The following is a 20,567-nucleotide window of genomic DNA, read 5'->3' on the forward strand; positions in this document are numbered from 1 at the left end:
CAAAAAACAAATTTTTAGCCAAAATACTAAGGAATGACTTGCCTGCCAAGTTCTAGAGTTGTAGAAAAAACTGCCTGAGCAATAATAATAGTGATGTGCCAGTGCCTGTTGTGTTTTTGTGGAAATCCGTTGATTTCACCTGTGGCATAAGATAATTGTAGACTTCAGGTGAGACGCTGAGGTGGAATGTGAAGGCTCAGCTTGATGCTAATCACCAAGGTACAATGTCAAAAGAGAGCGGCCATCCCAGCATGCTGTGCCAAGCGGTCCCCATGGAAACCGCTACTACTTCTATAGTTTCAGGCAACATGCCAATCCCAAAGGTTTAGGGACTCGGAAGAGGGGTTGCACAGTCCTTCAATATTGTGGAATTTCTGAAATGTTCCCACCATTTTTAGGCCCTTTAACAATAGTGAGACTGAACAACAGGTCAAAGACAATGAGCCCCACGGTAATTTGACTTGACTGTTCCCTAATGTCCTCAAAGTTGGCCAGTCCAGTTAAGCCTTACATGAGAAGGCTATAGATTTACTACAGGACAGAACACCTCTACCAGGTAATGTTGAGGGTTAAATGAGGTGGTAACTTATTTGCATGCCATTTCTAATTTGTTCTTTCAAGGAACCATCGCACATGAGGGACTGAACGGGGCTCAGTGCTGAAATATGAGCAGAACATTTGAATACATTACGCAACTTTTGTCCAGATTTTAGCCACGATTTGCAGTCTGGACGAGTCAACGTGAGTTGCTGAAAGTCAGAGGATGTCTGCAGATCTTGGGTAGTTGGAAGTTTTCAGATTTCACAGAAAATCACATTGTATGGTGGGTAAAGAACCATTCCTTGATTCCATCCAGTCAATGTATATCTGACATGTTTGATATTTTGAGCTGATTTTAGATAAATTGTTTCTATTTGTCATGGAAACTATAAGAAGCAGATTTTTTTTTTAAGTGGTTCACAGATATTTGTACTGCTTGTTTTGAATAGAGAAAACTTCTGCACGCAGTATGCCAACACGATTTTGACAGAGGTGGAACCCCATGAAAGGAGGTTTCAAATTTGTTCTGCAATTTCCCCCGGAATGCGATTGGGCTACTTTTGGCCATTATTGGGCTAGTTTTGAATACCAGTTGGGCTGGTTTTGTTACACAGGCCTGGCAACCCTGACCAGTTTGGACACGAATTTACATGATATTAATCTCTACTTGTCATCAGATCAATGAGATGATTGTGAATATCAGGTGTACTCAAGGCTAAAGAAGGGGGAAAAAATCATTTCAACAGAAAATGATATGATGGAGACTGAAATTTGCTCAAATGAGCAACCCTTTTATTTGTGAATCTTTCAATTTAGTTACAAAACATTTCCATTTTCTTGAAATGACAAAAGGTGTGGGTAATATGAAAGTAAAAGTCATTCATCAACCATTGTGCTGGTAAATAAAAAAGAAAAGAAACAAAACAACAACAAAAAATTAACAAACAAACAATTCCCACACAGTCTCCTGACATCTTGTCCAAACACGTAGGAAATTAAAAAGAACGTTTATAGATTCCAAAATGACGCTCTCACACTTTTCAGGAGAGCAAAACAGTAGCTTGGATCAGCACTTGATTTAATGCTAGAGTAGCCCAGAACATCGTCTCAAATATGGTCAAATGGCTGGACTCAGCTGGTGTTAAAAATGAAAACTCAAAGTATCACAGGCACCCTCAGAAGACCAATAAAAGTGATCAGTACCTACCTCTGTGCGTGCAGCCATATCATTCAGAGAGCTTTGGGTTAATGCTCACTATATCGGAGCTGGAATTAACGTAATGCCTAGAAAGTGAATCCAAGATCTGGTGGACAAAGCAAGCTCTGGTCCCATTCCATACACCAGAGTTCATCAAAGTGATAAAGTTATGATCACTTTCATCCATTCTTACATGTAAGATGGTCTGTGTTTTCTCCAAGCAAACAAATGTTCGGCATATCGCCCGAAGAAGTTACCAAAGCAAATATCAGGATCAGATGAGTCGCTGGACAGGCACTGTAATTAATAAAGAGTCATTCAATGCCAAAAACAGCGAATCCAATCATGTGTCCAGAGGAAGAGGAAAGGTGGGCTAGTCTACAGGGTTCACTTTCCCTGCAAGAGGATTCTGGGAATTAGCTGTAAAGTGAAGTGCATGAGGAGTGACCTCTCCTCCGTGCTAAATGTAGAACTGATGAACAGCCAGCTGATCCATGAACGGCCGCACAAGGTTATCGGTGGCAAAGTAAAAGACCAGGCCGAAGGTTATAGAGATGGGGAGAGCTGGAAGGGCCTTTTTGAAGATCGCCAGGAGGAGCAGAGTTAGACATAAACCCTGAGGAAAAAATAAAAATCAGACTACTGTGAATGCTAACAAAACATGCAACACGTTACATAGGTGAACGGGTCATTTTGACACTCTGACATTAGTTGTTTGGTGGAGCTGACACTTGCTTTGACAGTTATCTGTGCATGTTACTGCAAAAAAAAAAGTGGTGTTACGTCACCACTTTACACAATCCAATCAATTCTGACGAATAAGATCAAGTCCTGTCACTCACTGAACATCCTGTTTCACATTTAAATGGGTTCATGGTGACTTTAAGCAAGACACTATATGTGAATAGGATAAAAATGTTAACTAATCCATATTACCATACATTCTCCAGTTGATGAATCACAGTACATTAAGACAACAGTTTTGTGTAATGTTTAAATATGCACATTGACACATCATCTTATTTAACATGTAATTGAAATTTACATATACAAAAAGAGTAATAAAAACAAATATTTAAATGTGTACTTAGGATGTTTTCTTTCTATTAGACTACAGGAAGGCTAAAATCTAAAAGCAAAATAGCCCAAAATCACAAAATTGACCAGTGCATGAAAAAACAATGGTTTTGCCTGTCTGGAGAATAATAACTGAATTGTGCCCGATTTAGAGATTTGTTCGTTTTCTTTGGGATACTTACGATGAGAATGGCCACAAAGCAGGCTATTGTCGTGTTCCAGTCACCGCTGGCTGTAGCTGATGCTTTACCCACCAGCATACTGTAAAAGATGAAATCTCCCAAACCCAGCTTCACACCCCCTGAAAAACACACACAAACATCAGCAAGTGCACGAAATCCCGCTTAATGGGGATGCAACAGGAAGTGAGGGTTTTGTTTGCATTTAACAGCAACCACATTTAGCGCCCTGTCCACACAAACGCGGGTATTTTTAAAACCGCAGCTTTTTCTACGCGGTTTGGCCGTTCGTCCACACGCAAATGCAGCACCAGTTCACTGAAACCGAACATTTTTGAAAACGCCTGCCAGGGTGAAGATTTTCAAAAACTCCGGTTGCAGTGTTATCGTGTAAACGGCGAAACCGGAGATTTTGGCTCGTGACGTCGGAGCCTGCGCTGTTATCTCCACCTACTGGAAACTTTTTCAGGATTCTGATTGGCCAACATGGCTTTACGGTTGAGATTATATCGCCACCTGTTGGTTTGGCATGCTCTTGACAGTGCTTCATAGCATGCTTTTGCGTTTTCATGTGGACGGAGATTTTTTTTTAAAACGGAAGAAGGAAAAACTCAGTTTATAAAAATACCCGTGTACGTGTGGACATGGCCTTAATAGCCAATATCATTATTTCATATCACACACCTCATTTGTAGATATTTTTGCTGATTCTTTTAAATTTTATGGGTCATTTTATCTTTTAAAACAGTGTGAAATAGAAATTCAAATACTTTTTACAAAAGGGACAACCAGTTGACCACTGTGGCCTATTCCATGGCACTACTTCCACATGTGGTTTGAGTGAAACTATTTGGACCCCATTGCCGCATGTATTTTGCACTGACCATGTGTGGTCTGATCATGTGACACGGACTTCAGAGACACGGAGGACTCATGCTGAGGGGTGCTGGGTGTCCTCCTCATTGGAAAGGAGGGGCAGAACCGGAAGAGTTACTGCAGATACTCACGCTCTTCGTCGTCTTCCACAGGTGGCGGGCGTGCGGAGGGCAACTCTTGGATCTCTCGTCTGCTGTCCTCAGAGGACTGCATGGGGCCGAGCTGATGCTGCTGCTGATTGACCCACGCTGGTGTGAAACCGCCATCATCCTCCGGCTGAGCCGTGGGCGCCATGGCAACTACAGGAGACAGAGAGACGCCATGAGGAATGTTCACACTGACAGCGATTCACAGCTGTCTGAGAAAAGTTGAGTTTAACAAATAAGCAGCAACACAATGAGGCAAATACCAATGAGATGCAGACACTGCTGCTCACATGATCTGCATTTATAGTAGAGAGTAGGAATAGCTACTAGTGACCAACAATATCAACAGTAGTGTTCAACCGGTATTTATTTATTTTTTATGCCCGATGTCAACGAAGATAGCAAAAACACATGCATAACAATTGCTGAAATTACTTTATAACTATTTATTAAATTAGGAAAAAATAAAAAATAAAAAGATTTTTACCTTAGACAAATACTTTCTGAAATATTATAATTTTTTTTTCATAAATTAAATTTTAAAACCACAAATTCAAAAGGCTACAAATGCACACTTCCGAAGATCTCACAGCTGGATTTTTATAAAGTTGGCAAGGTTTGTGAAATTAAGTGATATAAATGTGCATTTGCTTATGGTAGATTAATACTTTTTCATATACCGTTTATTATCTTTAACAGTTCTATCTAATAATTCATTATTATTTAAATAATAAAAGTACAAGTAACTGTCAGAATAAAAGTAATTTCAAAATAAAAGTTTTGTTTCCAACACATCTCATTGGTCAAACACATCAACCAAACAGAAAAACGTATCGATTGATGCGATAATTAAAAAAGCGGCAAATAATTGATAATTGGTTGACAATAATCAGAAATGTGTCTTGAGCAGCAAATCAGCATATTAGAATGATTTCTGAAGGATCATGTGACACTGAAGACTGGAGTAATGATGCTGAAAATTCAGCTTTGATCACAGGAATAAATTACAGTTTAACAGATATTCACATAGAAAACAGCTATTTTAAACTGAAATAATATTTCACTATTTTATTCTTTTATACTGTATTTTAAACAAATAAATGCAGTCTCGGTGAGCAGAAGAGAGACTTCTTTTAGAAACATTAAACTGACCCTAAACTCTTGAAAGGTAGTGTAGATATTATTGGTCAATGTTTTATCTAACCAATGAAGCATTTTTAGACGTAGATCTGAAATTAATATTTCTTCAGTAAAGTGTGTCTGTGAAGATGCACATTATTACATGCATGTATGATTCTGGAGCTCTTCCACTCACTCACTCACCCTGGTTCTCCTGCTGAGGAACTGGATGGCTGGAATTATTCCCGGTCTCAGCGCTGTCCGCCATATTAAACAGCCACACCACGGTTGCTGACGAATCAAATGGGTGCACATGTAACAGAACCAGATGGTCAACTAGAGCTCTGATCACAGATCATTTAGATAATTCCAGACATTTCAGACCTTCAGACTTATGTTTTCTGAAGAAAATATGTTCTTTGGAAATAGGTGTAGAGTGGTGTTTTCCAGCATTATGATTGCAGCTAGTTGTCTGTGGTTGGCAGGATGTCGCTAATGTGTTCAGAGTGGTTTTAGTGCATTGTGGTTATTAGAGTGTTTGCAAAAGTGCTGTTAAAAAGGCCTCCTGTCAAAAGAGCCCATCTGACAGGCTCTATGATATTCTGGTGTTTATCATCAGCCAGGCAAAAACCGTAAGTCTGATCACCTCAAGCTGCACGATCGGAGGAATCGTTCACATCTGTAGCACAAAGGTACAGGATCAATTACGTGCAGACGGTTAATACTTGGTGTTACCGTTTTGTTCAACTGTTATTTTAGTACCATTTACTATTATAGTTTTTGTTAATATTTTGAATTTTGTGTATTATTTTGTATATAATATTTTGTGTTTTCACTTTAATTTGAAAGTTTTAGAATTTTTTTGAGATTTTTAAAAATTACTTTGTTTTTATTATTTTTTTATTTATTAATTTTAGTTCATGTGGTTTTAGGTATTTTAGTACTTAAAAGTAAACTAATAGAGGATTAGAAATAATTCTGCCATTTGTTTTATTTTATGTCAGTTCATGTTTATTTTATTTCAGGTAACAATGTTTTTTTAATGGTTTTAGTTTAAGTTAACGTAGCAAATTAGCTCAAAAAAGGGAAATGTATATAAATAACTACAATTGCTTATAATTAATTACAATTATTATCAGCTGCCAGTAGTAACTGTAGCAGAATTCATATTACCATCAACTAATCTGTTCATCCAGCGAACATTCAGTGTAATTTCATCTCAACTCCAAGAAATTATATTTTCATGGCCACAGAAAATAACTTTCTTACAGTACTAGTGCATTAGAGCATGTAGCAAGATCAGGAATCGTTAAAGGGACATTATCCACAAGCAGTGACTATTAAACAGCCACACCATGGTTGCTGACGAATCAAATGGGTGCACATGTAACAGAACCAGATGGTCAACTAAATCCCTGAATTCAATGCTCCACAGGCTGAGAAGACAGCAGTGCTGCGAGGTTTTACTTACAGGAGTAGATGAGAGCAGGGAAGATGGTTTCATTCCTCTCTTGAGCTGTTTCCACCAGGATACGCAGAGGTCCTTTCGGGCACAACACTGCCAACAGATCTACAGAAGAAGCATTAATTATTAGCAGTTTAGCCTTGAGACCATTTGTAGCCCTATTCTACTTCACGGCAGTTATATGACTATAAATAACCGAATAAACTCATCAAACCGAATGCTGTCTTCAGTGACTGACCGTAGACAGATATAGCAGCGAGGATGAGCCAGGCGGTCCACTCCGGCAGGTACTTGATGAAGACCAGGGCCATGAGAGCGCTGATCATGATCAGATAGGCCTGCTGGAGCCGCAGCGGACCCTTCCAGTGGATACAGATCATTCCCACCACACCGAAGTTCCAGATGATCACGGCCAGCGTGAAGTAGTCCATGGCCACATTGTACGTCTTGAACACTTCCCTGGTGTGAAGAAACAAAAGTCTTTATACGGCATTTTACTTCTCAATTATTGTCAATGATAATATTAATACTCCAATCAAATGCTGTCTTTACCCCCAACTACCTGTTTCTATCTGAAATACATCAACACAGGACCAGTGTTATTATAGTTAACTAAAACGAAAATGATTTAAAAAGTGTTACTTATAATAAACGATTACTGAAATAAAATAGTTTTACATGTTTTATTTCAGCTAGCTGCCAAAGCAACATTTCTCATTTACATTTAAAGTACTAGAAAAACTAAAACTGAAACAATAATTAATAAAAACTAGACATATTTTTGAAAAAAACAACAACAACAACAATGAATAAAATGACAAAAAAATACACAACAAAATTACAAAAATGTGAAAACAGAAAACACAAAAATAAAAACTAATGTAAAATATTTTTAAACAGGACAGAAAAGTGCACTTGTCACGCAGTTTCACAGGGTCTTTAATAGTTATCCATATATATCAATCACTTTCCCCCCTATTATTTACAGCCCAAAAGCAGCAAAATTAGAATGAAAAAAACAGAACTCACCCCAAATAAATTAAGGAGAAAAAGAAGAGGAGGAGGAGGTTGGAGAAGAACAGCCAGGCTTGAATCACCTGCAAAAAACAAAACATGAACCTGCAACCTGGATGAAAGAAGAGTCTGTGAGCGTCATACAGAGAGCAGAGTGAACAGACCTTGTAGCATCTGTACTTGTAGAGCACCACCAGCACCAGAGTCATGACCAGAATCACTCCGATCATGATGAAGGCGTTGAGCATGGAGTTCAGTGCACGCTGACCCACCGTCTCTGTGTCCTCACGGAACGGAGTGTAGATCCTGCGAAGAGACACACGTCATTAGATTTCAACAGAAAAATATAAGTTAAAGTAAAGAAGCAATACTGCTCTTTCAACATAAAAACCTTAAATTTAAACAGAAAATTACCTTAACATGAACTCAAACTTTTACAGTCTGGTAACTCTTATGATACATATAAAATTATGAATATATGGTCATATTTAATTAAATTATATAGTGTTATTTTAGCATCATTAATAGACTATTATAGCTTTAGTTCATATTTTGAATTAGATTTTTTTTAGACTTTAATTTTAGTTAAAGTTTTAGTAATTTTCTTTCTTTTTTTTTTTTGTCCTTAAAGTTTTTATTAAGTTTTTATTTTAGTACTTCAACTTAAACTACACGAAAGTGATAATTGTTGCCTTGGCAGACAGCTTAAATAAAATTATTTTATTTCAGTTAATGTTTTTTTTTTTTTTTAAAGTGATTAAATAGTTTTTTTTTAATGGTTTTGCAAGCAAATTTCACACCCCAACTATTTTTACTGAAATGGAGGAAAAAACATCCAGAACTCATTCTCATTACTTTTATGCCAACATTATAGCATATTATTTATTCATAGTAATATTCAGTGTACACATTAATATTTATGTCACCATTTTATTCATACTGATAATAAATCTATTGAAAATCAGTACTGATAATAATTCTAAATTAAATAAATAACTGCATAACAGCAAATAAATCTGTTCATCCAGCGAACATTCAGTGTAATTTCATCTCAACTCCAAGAAATTATATTTTCATGGCCACAGAAAATAACTTTCTTACAGTACTAGTGCATTAGAGCATGTAGCAAGATCAGGAATCGTTAAAGGGACATTATCCACAAGCAGTGACAGAATCAGAAACTCATTTAATTTGTGCACAATAGTTTTATTAACTAAACACAAACACATAATACATGAGGGAAGGGGAAATGAGACCGAATGAATGAAACCGTTAAGAGAAACGGGGAATGAAGCTATGAAAATGAGTCAGTTAACCACCTGAGTGAAGCCATCAGTGCCGTTTTATAACGGGTCTACAGCTTATACTAAACCTCTGTTTCATTTAGTTAAATGTCCGATACTTGTATTGCCTTGGCTGTTGATTGAGTGTCCGGATGCAGTCTCTGATGAAAGTCTTGATGGTTTGAAGGTTTGCTGGAATTGGGATCACGTTATTCCGGGGTTTGAAGAGTGACAAACTCCAAAGATGTTATTCTGACTCAGTGGTAGTCGATCGAGTTTTCTCCCAGGCGGAAAGTGAAGACATGACTGTAGTTGAGGCCTGCCAGGCACGACTGCGCCGGTTCTGGGACTTGGTGAGTCCCACATGAGAGCAGCAACCAGAAGACGAAGCAGAAGAGCAGCTGAAGATGAGAGAGGTCACTGTTGTAGTGGCCTTTTAACTTCTGGCAAGGCCTGAACACCTCCAGGGGGTCAGTGAGCCAATGGTAACAAACTTTGGAGGGAAAGTTTACAACCCTTTGTTTGAAAGCTGGCTCACTTGCATGATCAGAGTGGCAGGCAGTTTTATATCCCTTAATTCTATGATTAATATAGCAAGCATAAAACGCATGTTATGAGGAGATGGTATGCATCAATGGATGGTGGACTAAACAAGGGTTATTTTGATATCAAACATGGTACCAATTGGGTTACATTATGTAATAATTCTATCATAAGCCATGCATAAAACAGTATAATTTGTACAGTACAATACAACTATACAAAATACAAAACAGTAATGATACGCACATTGTTCTGGGGATGTGCATGTTCATTCACAGAAAGGTTCTGCTATGAATTAATGAAAGGAGTCTTTTCCTATAGGCAGTATGTGTCTGTTTCAGAGGGAATTAAGTAGGAGGGAGACTCTGTCTACAAGTCGAAAAGTTTATCTGGTCACTGTGATAACCAGAGGTCTGTTCTGTCCTTTTGGGGTTATTTACATTTCGGGGGAAGGGTCCACAGACCCTCATAGTTGGCATGTTGGTTGGGTGAGGGGTGTTAGGGATTATTTATTAAATATAACAAATTACTGTGTGTCTGATTTGTCCTGGTGTTACATCCCCCCCTTTCGAGCATTGTTGTCTGACCTGTAGACAATGGCGAACGATGGAAAATAAGCGGAAAATCCGACACGCCTCTGGCCCACAAGACTTGAAGGCAGTGGAGGCTCTCTGGCTGCTGGTGCCTACATGAGTGGTTGTGGTGCCGTGGTGGATGCTGTCAGGCGGTGTGCTGTGGTGAGGTAGGCGGCAGCAAGGTGCAGGTCCTCAAGCTTGTGCAGTAGGTGTCGAGCCAGTGTCACCTGTCATCCTGAAGTGAGTTGGTCTGGGGCAGATGACTGTTTGTAGGTGTTATTAGTCAGTAGGCTATTTGTGGTACCTGCGGTTTGGAACAGCTGGGTTGGACTCTCAATTATGAGAGGTCAGGTGGTTCTGGGGGTCGCAGGGAATGGTTATGGAGATTCTGTAGTGTGAAGAGAGTTTCAGACTGACCTAGTGATGCTGTGTTGCCTTGGGCAAGGAGACAGAAGGTTGTCCTTCCCAGCACTCCTCAGTTGAGTTCTGTTCAAGGAGCTCTTTTGCTAGCTCCTGTAGCTCAGAAGAGGGCATGTCCAGCTGTCCTTGTGCAGCCTCCATTTGGCACCTGTGTGAAGGGTGTGGTGGAGGATGTTGTGGTGGACTGCTGTTGGACATACTGTGGTGTTCGCAGGGTGAGAATGTCTTCTTCCATGGCTTCTCCCAGTTTTTGATCTGGAACCTGGGTCTGTTGCCATGGTGCCAGTTCTGTCCTCTGTTGGCTAGTGGCTTTTTGTAGAAGGGTCTTGCATTGTGGAAATGCTTTGGATTCTGGGTTTTGCAGTTCAGAATCAGCGGGGTCCTACAAACACCTTTGTTGGAGGCCTTGTGCTTGTTATAGGCCTTCTGTGTCAGGTCACGCAGTTCATGAATAGGCATTGTGTGGGGGCAGGCCATAATGCCTAAATAGTGACTTATAATGGGGTGGAGGTTTTGAAGGAAAAGGCTCTTGAAGCTGGTGTCCTCCTCTATCCCAGGATCATTGTGAGCTCCAAAGTAAGCTCATCGAAGTCTGTGGTAGTAAGCATGGGGAGTTTCATGCCGGCCCCGTTTAGTGTCTAGGGCAGCGATCAGTCCGTGTTCAGACTCTGGGTCTGAGAATTCCCTTATGATGGTTTGTTTTAGCTGCTGGTAGTCCGATTGGATGTGTCCTGGCTGCACCTCTGGGCTGGAGGTGATCCAGAGCAGAAAGAGTCTATCTTGGTGGTTCACACAGGTCCAAGACTGCAGGTGAAACTCAATGTCTCACAGGTAGGCAAGGTCTTTGGTTAGGACTCTAAGTGTCACTCCATGTTTCAGGGCTCGCCTGAATTATTCATTTTCCTTCTGCTGCTGCAGAGGTCCTCAGGAAACTTACTGAAGTATCAGGCAGAGGGCTTTGGCTCCCCCCTTTGTATCTCTGTACAGGGGTGAGGGTATTTGCACTGCTGGCTGTGTTTTCCAGCTGCTCTCGGTGCCCAGCAGCTGTCAGAGTCTCCTGAAGATTGGTGATTTCAGTCTGTTGCACCATTCTGTCAGGGTCCTTGTATTTGTCCTGTTCCTTCTCGGGGTTCAGTTTCCTTTGGAACTCGGTGACTTGTAGCTTGAGTTCATTTACCTCCTTTCTGAGGCCCTTGAGGGTGTGGGCCAAGGAGAAGATGATGCTGGTCAGCTCCTGGTGGTTCAGGCTGGGTGGCAGGTGTCCACTTGTGTTGCCGTTTCACTGTTCCTTTCTCTACCGTTGCAGGTCGTTGGCTGCTTTGGGCTGAAGGGCTTAAAGCACTGATGGTTCACAGGTTTGGTCACTATGAAGGTATCAAATAAAACAACGCTAACTGAAATGAAATCAGAGCATGTAAGAGGACAAAGCGACAGTTTCTCCAATAATGAGGGGGTCAGTGAAGCATTAGCGCTGTCTAGAGGACAGTCACTGCAATTGCATCACTGGACACACTGACCAGCTTCAATTCATTCCGTACTCATAGAGCTCTGATCACAGATCATTTAGATAATTCCAGACATTTCAGACCTTCAGACTTATGTTTTCTGAAGAAAATATGTTCTTTGGAAATAGGTGTAGAGTGGTGTTTTCCAGCATTATGATTGCAGCTAGTTGTCTGTGGTTGGCAGGATGTCGCTAATGTGTTCAGAGTGGTTTTAGTGCATTGTGGTTATTAGAGTGTTTGCAAAAGTGCTGTTAAAAAGGCCTCCTGTCAAAAGAGCCCATCTGACAGGCTCTATGATATTCTGGTGTTTATCATCAGCCAGGCAAAAACCGTAAGTCTGATCACCTCAAGCTGCACGATCGGAGGAATCGTTCACATCTGTAGCACAAAGGTACAGGATCAATTACGTGCAGACGGTTAATACTTGGTGTTACCGTTTTGTTCAACTGTTATTTTAGTACCATTTACTATTATAGTTTTTGTTAATATTTTGAATTTTGTGTATTATTTTGTATATAATATTTTGTGTTTTCACTTTAATTTGAAAGTTTTAGAATTTTTTTGAGATTTTTAAAAATTACTTTGTTTTTATTATTTTTTTATTTATTAATTTTAGTTCATGTGGTTTTAGGTATTTTAGTACTTAAAAGTAAACTAATAGAGGATTAGAAATAATTCTGCCATTTGTTTTATTTTATGTCAGTTCATGTTTATTTTATTTCAGGTAACAATGGTTTGGTCACTATGAAGGTATCAAATAAAACAACGCTAACTGAAATGAAATCAGAAAGAGGCAGGGGGAGAAAGGAGGGTTTTCTATATTTAGTTTAAGCTAGGAGATATGGCTAAGCAGTTGTTACTTGTTCAATGTAATGCTGCAGTAGGCTCATAAAACCTAGAGAGACTGTTAGCTAGCAGGGACACATCAAACACCTCAAGGTAACTAAACAGAAACAATAGGAAGTGTTTCTAGTTTTCTCGGGGGCCTATAACACAGTGAATGGTAACTGTACCTCATGTAATAGGCCTGGTGCTAAGGAGGGGTATAGAAGAGACAGGAATTAGGGCTACTCATTACCTGTATGGCTCATTAAGGAAACAACAGTTGCTAGAACTGCTATAATCCTATACCGAGTGAGGACGATGATGGTCAAATACACTAAAATACTAAAATAATTGTCAACAGACGCTCGGAGCTTCAAAAAAGATGCCAAGTGTGAACATAGCCTTACCAAAGTCTCTTTAAGGCAAGTCATGTCACTCGGCGGCCATCTTTGAAACGCCTCTCGGGCATGCAAGTGCAGCTCCTCTCTCTTTGAGTAGGAAAACATCAAATTCTCCAAAACTGTTCGCCAAGCTTCAGATTGAATTAAATCTGACAACAACTGTCTCATAAATGATGTTTCTTTTGCCCAAATAGCGTTAAAAAAAGCTTATTTTTCAGGCTAGACCAGCCAGTGTGCATGCATTGACTGTTTCTATAGCAACCGGGACTTCTAACGGCAGCTGCAGTGATGCGAGGACTTTACCGATTAGTGATTGGCTCTTTTACTCAGAAGGCGGGGCTTCGTTCGATGGAGCGGCCATATTGAACATTGCATTTTTCCCCATTCAAAACTTTTTTTGTTCTCCAACAAGAACGTGAAACAATGCAAACACGATGCCGACTCGAGTGTATATGTACGTGCCTTATAGCCGTTTTTTTTCATTCGCTCTGTGCTCTGCGTTTTTTTTTTTTTCACACAATGTTTAAATGTTTTCAAATGGGGAAAAAAAAACATGATATAATTTATAAGCTTGTTGTGATAAGATTGTTCGGAAATGGTGACAAAAATAATATTTGATTTAAAAAAACGTCTTTCTCATTAAACGTCATTTAAATAAACGAATATTCAATATTCGTTTTTTTTATGAGCTCAACTATTCGAATGCAATATTTTTGAAAAAAAGCCCATCCCTATTATTTATATCAGCTGCCAGTAGTAACCGTAGCAAAATTAATATTACCATCAACTAATCTGTTCGTCCAGCGAACATTCAGTGTAATTTCATAACTCTAAGAAATGAAATTTTTGTGGCCATATAAAATAACTTTCTTACTGTGCGTTCACACCGCCGGCGGCGAGAGCGTCAAAGTGACCGGAAGACATTCATTTTCAATGTGAGCGGGCGGCGAAAGGCGGCGAAAAGCGGCGAGGAGCGGCGCGGCGCGTCTTGGCCGGCGAGGGCGTCAAGGAGAGTTGAAATCAGTTCAACTTTATGGTAATGAACTATGACGCTGTTGGGCGGCAACCAATCGGAATGTAGAATTCCTCCGCTTGAGAGGGTCCCAGAGAACGCAGTCCTGTAAACTTTGGTTCCGACCACACATTAGTTCCTAATCAAAATGGAAGAGAGATTAATTATTGCTGTGGCGGGTTTCCCAGTCATTTATGATGTGTCTCTGTCTGTGTACAGAGACGTGAAAATAAAAAATGTTGCTTGGACCAAGGTGTCTTTTGACGCTCTCGCCGCCGGCGGTGTGAACGCACAGTTACAGTACTAGTGCATTAGAGCAGGGGTTTTCAAACCTGTCCTGGAGGACCCCAAGCCATGCACATTTTGTATGTCTCCCTTATCAGACACACCCAATTCAGGTCTTGCAGTCTCTATACTAATGAGCTGATGAGTTGAATCAGGTGTGTTAGATTAGGGAGACATACAAAATGTGCAAGACAGGTTTGAAACCCCCCCGATCTAAACGTTCACTAACAAAATACTAATGAACTGATGAGTTGAATCAGGTGTGTTGGATGAGGGAGACATACAATATGTGCAGGGCTGGGGGTCCTCCAGGACAGGTTTGAAAATGCAACAAGATCAGGAATCGTTAAAGGGACACTAATAACAAGCAGTGACAGAATCAGAAACTCATATCATGTGTGCACAAAGCTTTTATTAACTAAACACCAACACATAACTAGTCTAACAAACATACACACACACACACACTCGTGCATACATACACACGGGAGTGAAAGTGGATGAATGAAAACAGAGAGAGAATGCATGGAAAATGAGTCAGTTAACCACCTGAGTGAAACCATCAGTGCCGTTTCACAACGGGGTCCACAGCTTATTCTAAACCTCTGTTTCGTTTAGTTAAATGTACGATACTTGCATTGCCTTGGCCACTGAACGAGTGTCCGGATGCAGTCTCCAATGAAAGTCTTGATGGTTTAAAGGTTTGGTGGTATTGAGATCACGTTCTTCCGGGTTTGAAGAGTGATGAACTCCAAAGACGTTATTCTGACACAGTGGTGGTCTCCCAGGTGGAAAGTTGCAACATGGCTGGTCCCGCATACCGTGATTGGACTGGATGTCCAAAAGGCAACAGGGTAAGAGCGCCGAAGAAGAAAGAAGAGCGAGGCGGGTCACTGATGTGGGACCTTTTAACTTCTATGGGTCGGTGAGCAAACGGTGACAACATTTCAGAGGAAAAGTTTACGACTCTGTCTTCGAACATGGTATTTTGCATATGTAACTGGATTGTGTTAATGCAAAAACTATTAAAGTTTCTTAAAACACAAATATGTTGTATAGGTATCAACATATAATATCCACTCTCATTTAGATGATGAAAATACGAATTTGTCGATACCAAACATGCTATAGGTGAGGTTATATTAAAGGGGTCATATGATGCGATTTCAAGTTTTCCTTTCTCTTTGGAGTGTTACAAGCTCTTGGTGCATAAAGAAGATCTGTAATAAAACAGTATACAATACAAAAGACAATATACAAGAACAGTAATAATGCACACAATGACCTGGGGACACGCATGACAGAAAGGTCATAGAAAGGTTTGTTTATGAATTAATGAAAGGAGTCTTTTCCTATAGGCAGTATGTGTCAGTTTCAGAGGGAATTAAGTAGGAGGGAGACTCTGTCTACAAGGCTTTAAGTTTATCTGGTTACTGTGATAAACAGAGGTCTGTTCTGTCCTTTTGGGGTTATTTGCATTTCGGGGGAAGGGTCCACAGACCCTCATAGTTGGCTTATTGGTTGGGTGAGGGGTGTTAGGGATTATTTGTTAAATATAACAAATGATTGTGTGTCTGATTTGTCCAGGTGTTACATTAACCATAATAATTAGGGCTGTGTACCCAACGGTACCTTTTTTCGGTACTTTACTCTCTGTATAATTACAAAAACATTTATTTCAGTGAAAAAATAAGTCCAAAAGTCTCAATTTCAACATTTTGAAGAATAGGACCCTACAAACTTTTTCTTTCTTTCTTCTCCAGAAATTCTTGTTTAAATTTTTCTGAAAATCAAATGAAGGCATTAAACATTTATTTTAAATCAAATGAAAATTAAGCCCTTTTATTTTTTGGCAAACAAACTGAGGTTTACTGTTGAAATGACACACATATGAGACTGTAAACTCAAAAAGCTGACAGAGAAGGCCATCTACTCAGTATTTAAAGCTCACTTTCTCTATTAGCTTTTCCACCGAACATGCATCTTTCCCATTAAACCCAGGGTACAGCTTTGGCCCAATGGATGCAGTGCAATCTTTCCTTATTCCTTATTACAGTATAATACTTTATTCAAATGTCCTTTTACACAAATTTATATACATAAATACTAGGGCTGGGTTTTGACACAAATTTCACGATTCGATTCGATTCTCATTCACAAGCTTTAGATTCGATTTGATTACCAATTTGATTCGATTCGATTCAATATATCGATTCTTTTGGATGTATATCAGGTACAGTAGGCCTACTTGCCAAATTTTCTCAAGGAAAAAAAATCTCTCAACTAATACTGTGAAATATACACGAGTCATTTGGTACTACATTACTATAATATTGAAGGTTAAAATTGACTGATTTGTAAGCTATAGCATACAACTGTTAAAATTACACAAAAGTTTTTAAAATAATAAAGTTACAATTACATAATAATATTTCTACTTCAATTCGGTTTTTTTTTAATATAAAAATTTAAATGGTAGCTATCATAAAAAATTGATGGATTTATTCAAACATAAATTAAACATAAGAACAGTAAAAATGATAATGAATATGTTATATGGTGCATATATTTAGCAAAATACCCCTCTGTACAGTTTATTTTTCTGGCTGACTAATGAGTTTATCGTCACCGAATATGTTTCTGAGGTAAATGTGACGTGACATTGTTTACAAGACTTTATATTGACATCTTTGCGCGGCTGAAACACTGATTGAGCCATTACACGAGACAGGACACAGATTGTAAAGTTGTACTTTCTTTTAACTTACCTTTGGATGTTTAGTCATGTTTATTTTGTGCTGAAGCTGGTATTAATGTGGAGATGATTAGTTCACGTGCTCTAAGCGCTGCCGCGTCTGTTGAACTGCGCAACAGCGATCTGTCACTCCAGATTAAACAGCGCCAGAGATAACTAGTTCACGTGCGCTACGCGCTGCCGCGTCTGTTAAACTGAGGCGCTCCAGCGATCTGTCACTCCACATTAAACAGCGCCAAAACGGCATTTATTGTTTGAATACTGCAATACAATGGACATAAAATAAACTAGAGCCCGACCGATATGGGTTTTTTGGGGCCGATACCGATATTAGGGAGTAAAAAAAAGGCCGATACCGATATATCGGCCGATATTCTTTGTGTATATTATAGTACAGTACCAGTCAAAAGTTTGGACACTTTCCCATTCGTGTGTCCAAACATTTGACTGGTACTATATATAGAATACAGTATATACATTAACAGAATATATATACATAAACACATTTTTTGCAATGATCACTCAAATGTGGTGATCAAACACTTATAATGGTTTTAAATTAATTTTAAATGAATAAAAATTGGTTAAATGTTGTAATAACATGGTAAAAGCTGATAACATTACAAATTTGCACATTCACTCAAAAGATACGTTACTCATTAATAAATAAACTCAAGTCAAAATAATTTTGTAAATTACTTTATTGTAAATCCCATTTTTTAATCTTTGACCTAGAGGAATGCATAAGACAATAAGAATGTTTGCGGGAGCGTGACACACACGTTGCGGGAGAGGGCGGTAATGGTCAGAAATTCAGCAGGAGCAGGCTTAAGAAAACTGTCTCGCTCAGGTCTCTAGGCTGCACCTCAACACACACATTTTTTTTTTCCGCGCTCCCCCATCTCCACCCCCAATCATTAGTGCTGCTTGTTTGGTCGCAAGAAGCGTGGGAACCCTGTTTGATTACTAGCAGAAGACACTTAACCAGTTTTAAATTCCAGTTGCGCAGATGGGGCACGCTGTAACACTGCGTTACAATGTGCTATTCTATGACATTAGCGATGTAATTTAAACGTTTCATCCAGGTCGCCAGTAGCAAACAATGGAGCGCGCTCTGCTGGACAAACTAAGTAATTACACCATTTCAAGCATATTATCTGCATTATATGTTCTGTAAAAAATGTTTTATATCGGCGGCATATTCCCCGATACCGATATATCGGTTGATATCGGCAAAACGATATATCGGTCGGGCTCGAAAATAAACCTGGGACTTTGTTTCATATTAAAAGCACCAAAGCACAATGCTTATTGCGATTTATTGGATGGGAAGTGTCCTTCAATGTTCCGTCCATTAACTGAAAACAGGCTAGACTAATCGATTCTTGGGATTTAAGAATCGATATCGTTCCGTAAAAAAGAGAATCGATTAATATCTAGATATCTATATTTTTTACCCAGCCCTAATAATAACCCTGACTATAGTGATGTAATATGACTATAATGTAATATTGATGCTTTGATATTCAGAGTCACACTCCGTAATTCTCCTGTTCCAGGTGACTGAGAGCTGAACTGTGATATTTCTTGTATTACGGACTCCATGGAAGAATTTAGCCTTTATCCTGAACAACCACATCTGTGATTCAAGTCAGGACGTGATGCTGATTAGGATTTAGCGTTTGCTGATTTTAGGCATGAACAAACTAATTCTGTCAAACAGCCCTGAAGGGCATGGCCGAAACCCAACTCCAATGAAACTGTCATTTAAAATCGGATACTCACAGCTGCTGGCCGTCCTTTTGCGTGTAGAAACTGACCGATTTGATGGTCGCCACAACCACCACCATACACAGCGTGACGGGAACAAACAGCATGATCACATGCTTGGCTCCATACTTGAGAGTCAGCTCCTCGTCCTCGTCCTCCTCGCTGTCTGTGAGCACCTGCGGGGGTCGTGCAGTGGGCGGCTGTCCGTTCAGCTCCACCTCGTTACGGCTGGGAGTCGTCTCAGTGTGCCGGTTGACCTCCGTCCCGTCGTTTGACTGCAGAGAGAAGCGCACAACAAGAGTCCATGTGTGATTACAAGTTTGGAGTCAGTAAGTTTTTGTAAAGTTTTATAAGAAATCTCTTCTGCTCACCAAGGCTGCGTTCATTTGATCACAAATAGTGTAAAAACTGTGAAAAATTATTACAATCTAAAATAACTGTTTTCTATGTGAATATCTGGTAAAATGTAATTTATTTCTGTGATGTGCAGCTGAATTTTCAGCATCATTACTCCAGTCTTCAGTGTCACATGATTAGGGTTGCAAAAAGGTGGAGAATGTCCAGTAAATTTCGGAAACATTCCAGAAATTTTGGAAACTTTCCAGGATCTTTTGGAACAGTCCAGGCGATTTTTGGAAAGTTTCCGGAAATTTACCAGAAATTTTCCACCCCTTTGCAACCCTACACATGATCCTTCAGAAATCATTCTAATATGCTGATTTATTGCTCAATAAACATTTCTGATTATTACAATGTTGAAAACAGTTGTGCTGCACAATATTTTTTTGTGGAAAACGTGATACATTTTATTTTTCAGGATTCACAGATGAATAGAAAGTTCAAAAGAACAGCATTTATTGGAAATAGAAATCTTTTGTAACATTATAAATGTCTCTAAATAGGCACACTATGTATCACATTTTCATATCACGATAATTGCTGGAACTTGAAGTGGAAGAGTAGATGAGGACGTGTCAGCCTCTACATTTTTAAATACAATAAAACAATACACAACAAAAATGTGCTTCAAACTGAATGTCACAGCTATAAAGAACGATAATAAAGATTCAGAACACTTTGAATCAAAATCTAAGGCATGATTTAGTCCAAATTACAATGTAAAAAATTTTTAAGTGTAATCAGATGCTTGAAAATAAAGAGTTTATTAAGTCTTTAAGTGCTATCAACACCATAGTGAATACAAATATCTGAATAGCCTATAGTTTCTAGTTTTCCTGCTAGTAAGTGAAACCTTTCGAAGATTTATTGCCACGAACCTGTGGAAAAGGAAATTAACATCAAGCAAACTAACAACGTTATCTGTAGAAAAATAAAAAACGTGAACAAACAGCAATGTACAAACAAACACAAGTGTCAAAGTACTTCACCATGCCATCATCCACGAGATGAGGACATGACAAAACTGTAGTTAGTAACGTAATCCATTACATTATACATTTTAGGTAATATAATCAGACTACTTTATGATTACTTTTGACCTAACTCGTTTATCACATTGATTTAAATAGGGAAATAGGGCTGCACGATAAATCGAAACGGAATCGAGATCGCGATTCGA

General features: G+C 39.1%; 1 protein-coding gene across 1 annotated transcript in view; it reads right to left on the bottom strand.

The window, feature by feature from the left end:
- Nucleotides 1-1,301: 1,301 nt before the first annotated feature.
- LOC107687832 (presenilin-1) overlaps nucleotides 1,302-20,567 on the bottom strand; it is a 21,432-nt gene continuing 2,166 nt past the window's right edge. Inside the window, exons 3-11 of the mRNA XM_016485306.1 lie at nucleotides 19,004-19,263; nucleotides 7,779-7,920; nucleotides 7,630-7,697; nucleotides 6,839-7,059; nucleotides 6,607-6,705; nucleotides 5,340-5,426; nucleotides 4,002-4,169; nucleotides 2,998-3,116; nucleotides 1,302-2,354 (exon numbers count right to left, since the gene is read on the bottom strand). Of these exons, the coding sequence (XP_016340792.1) occupies nucleotides 2,199-2,354; nucleotides 2,998-3,116; nucleotides 4,002-4,169; nucleotides 5,340-5,426; nucleotides 6,607-6,705; nucleotides 6,839-7,059; nucleotides 7,630-7,697; nucleotides 7,779-7,920; nucleotides 19,004-19,263 (1,320 nt within the window). The 3' untranslated portion in view covers nucleotides 1,302-2,198. The remainder of the gene's footprint in view (nucleotides 2,355-2,997; nucleotides 3,117-4,001; nucleotides 4,170-5,339; nucleotides 5,427-6,606; nucleotides 6,706-6,838; nucleotides 7,060-7,629; nucleotides 7,698-7,778; nucleotides 7,921-19,003; nucleotides 19,264-20,567) is intronic.

The sequence above is a fragment of the Sinocyclocheilus anshuiensis genome, unplaced genomic scaffold (genome assembly GCF_001515605.1).
Source record: "Sinocyclocheilus anshuiensis isolate Anshui unplaced genomic scaffold, SAMN03320099.WGS_v1.1 scaffold197, whole genome shotgun sequence".
Lineage (NCBI taxonomy): Eukaryota > Metazoa > Chordata > Actinopteri > Cypriniformes > Cyprinidae > Sinocyclocheilus > Sinocyclocheilus anshuiensis.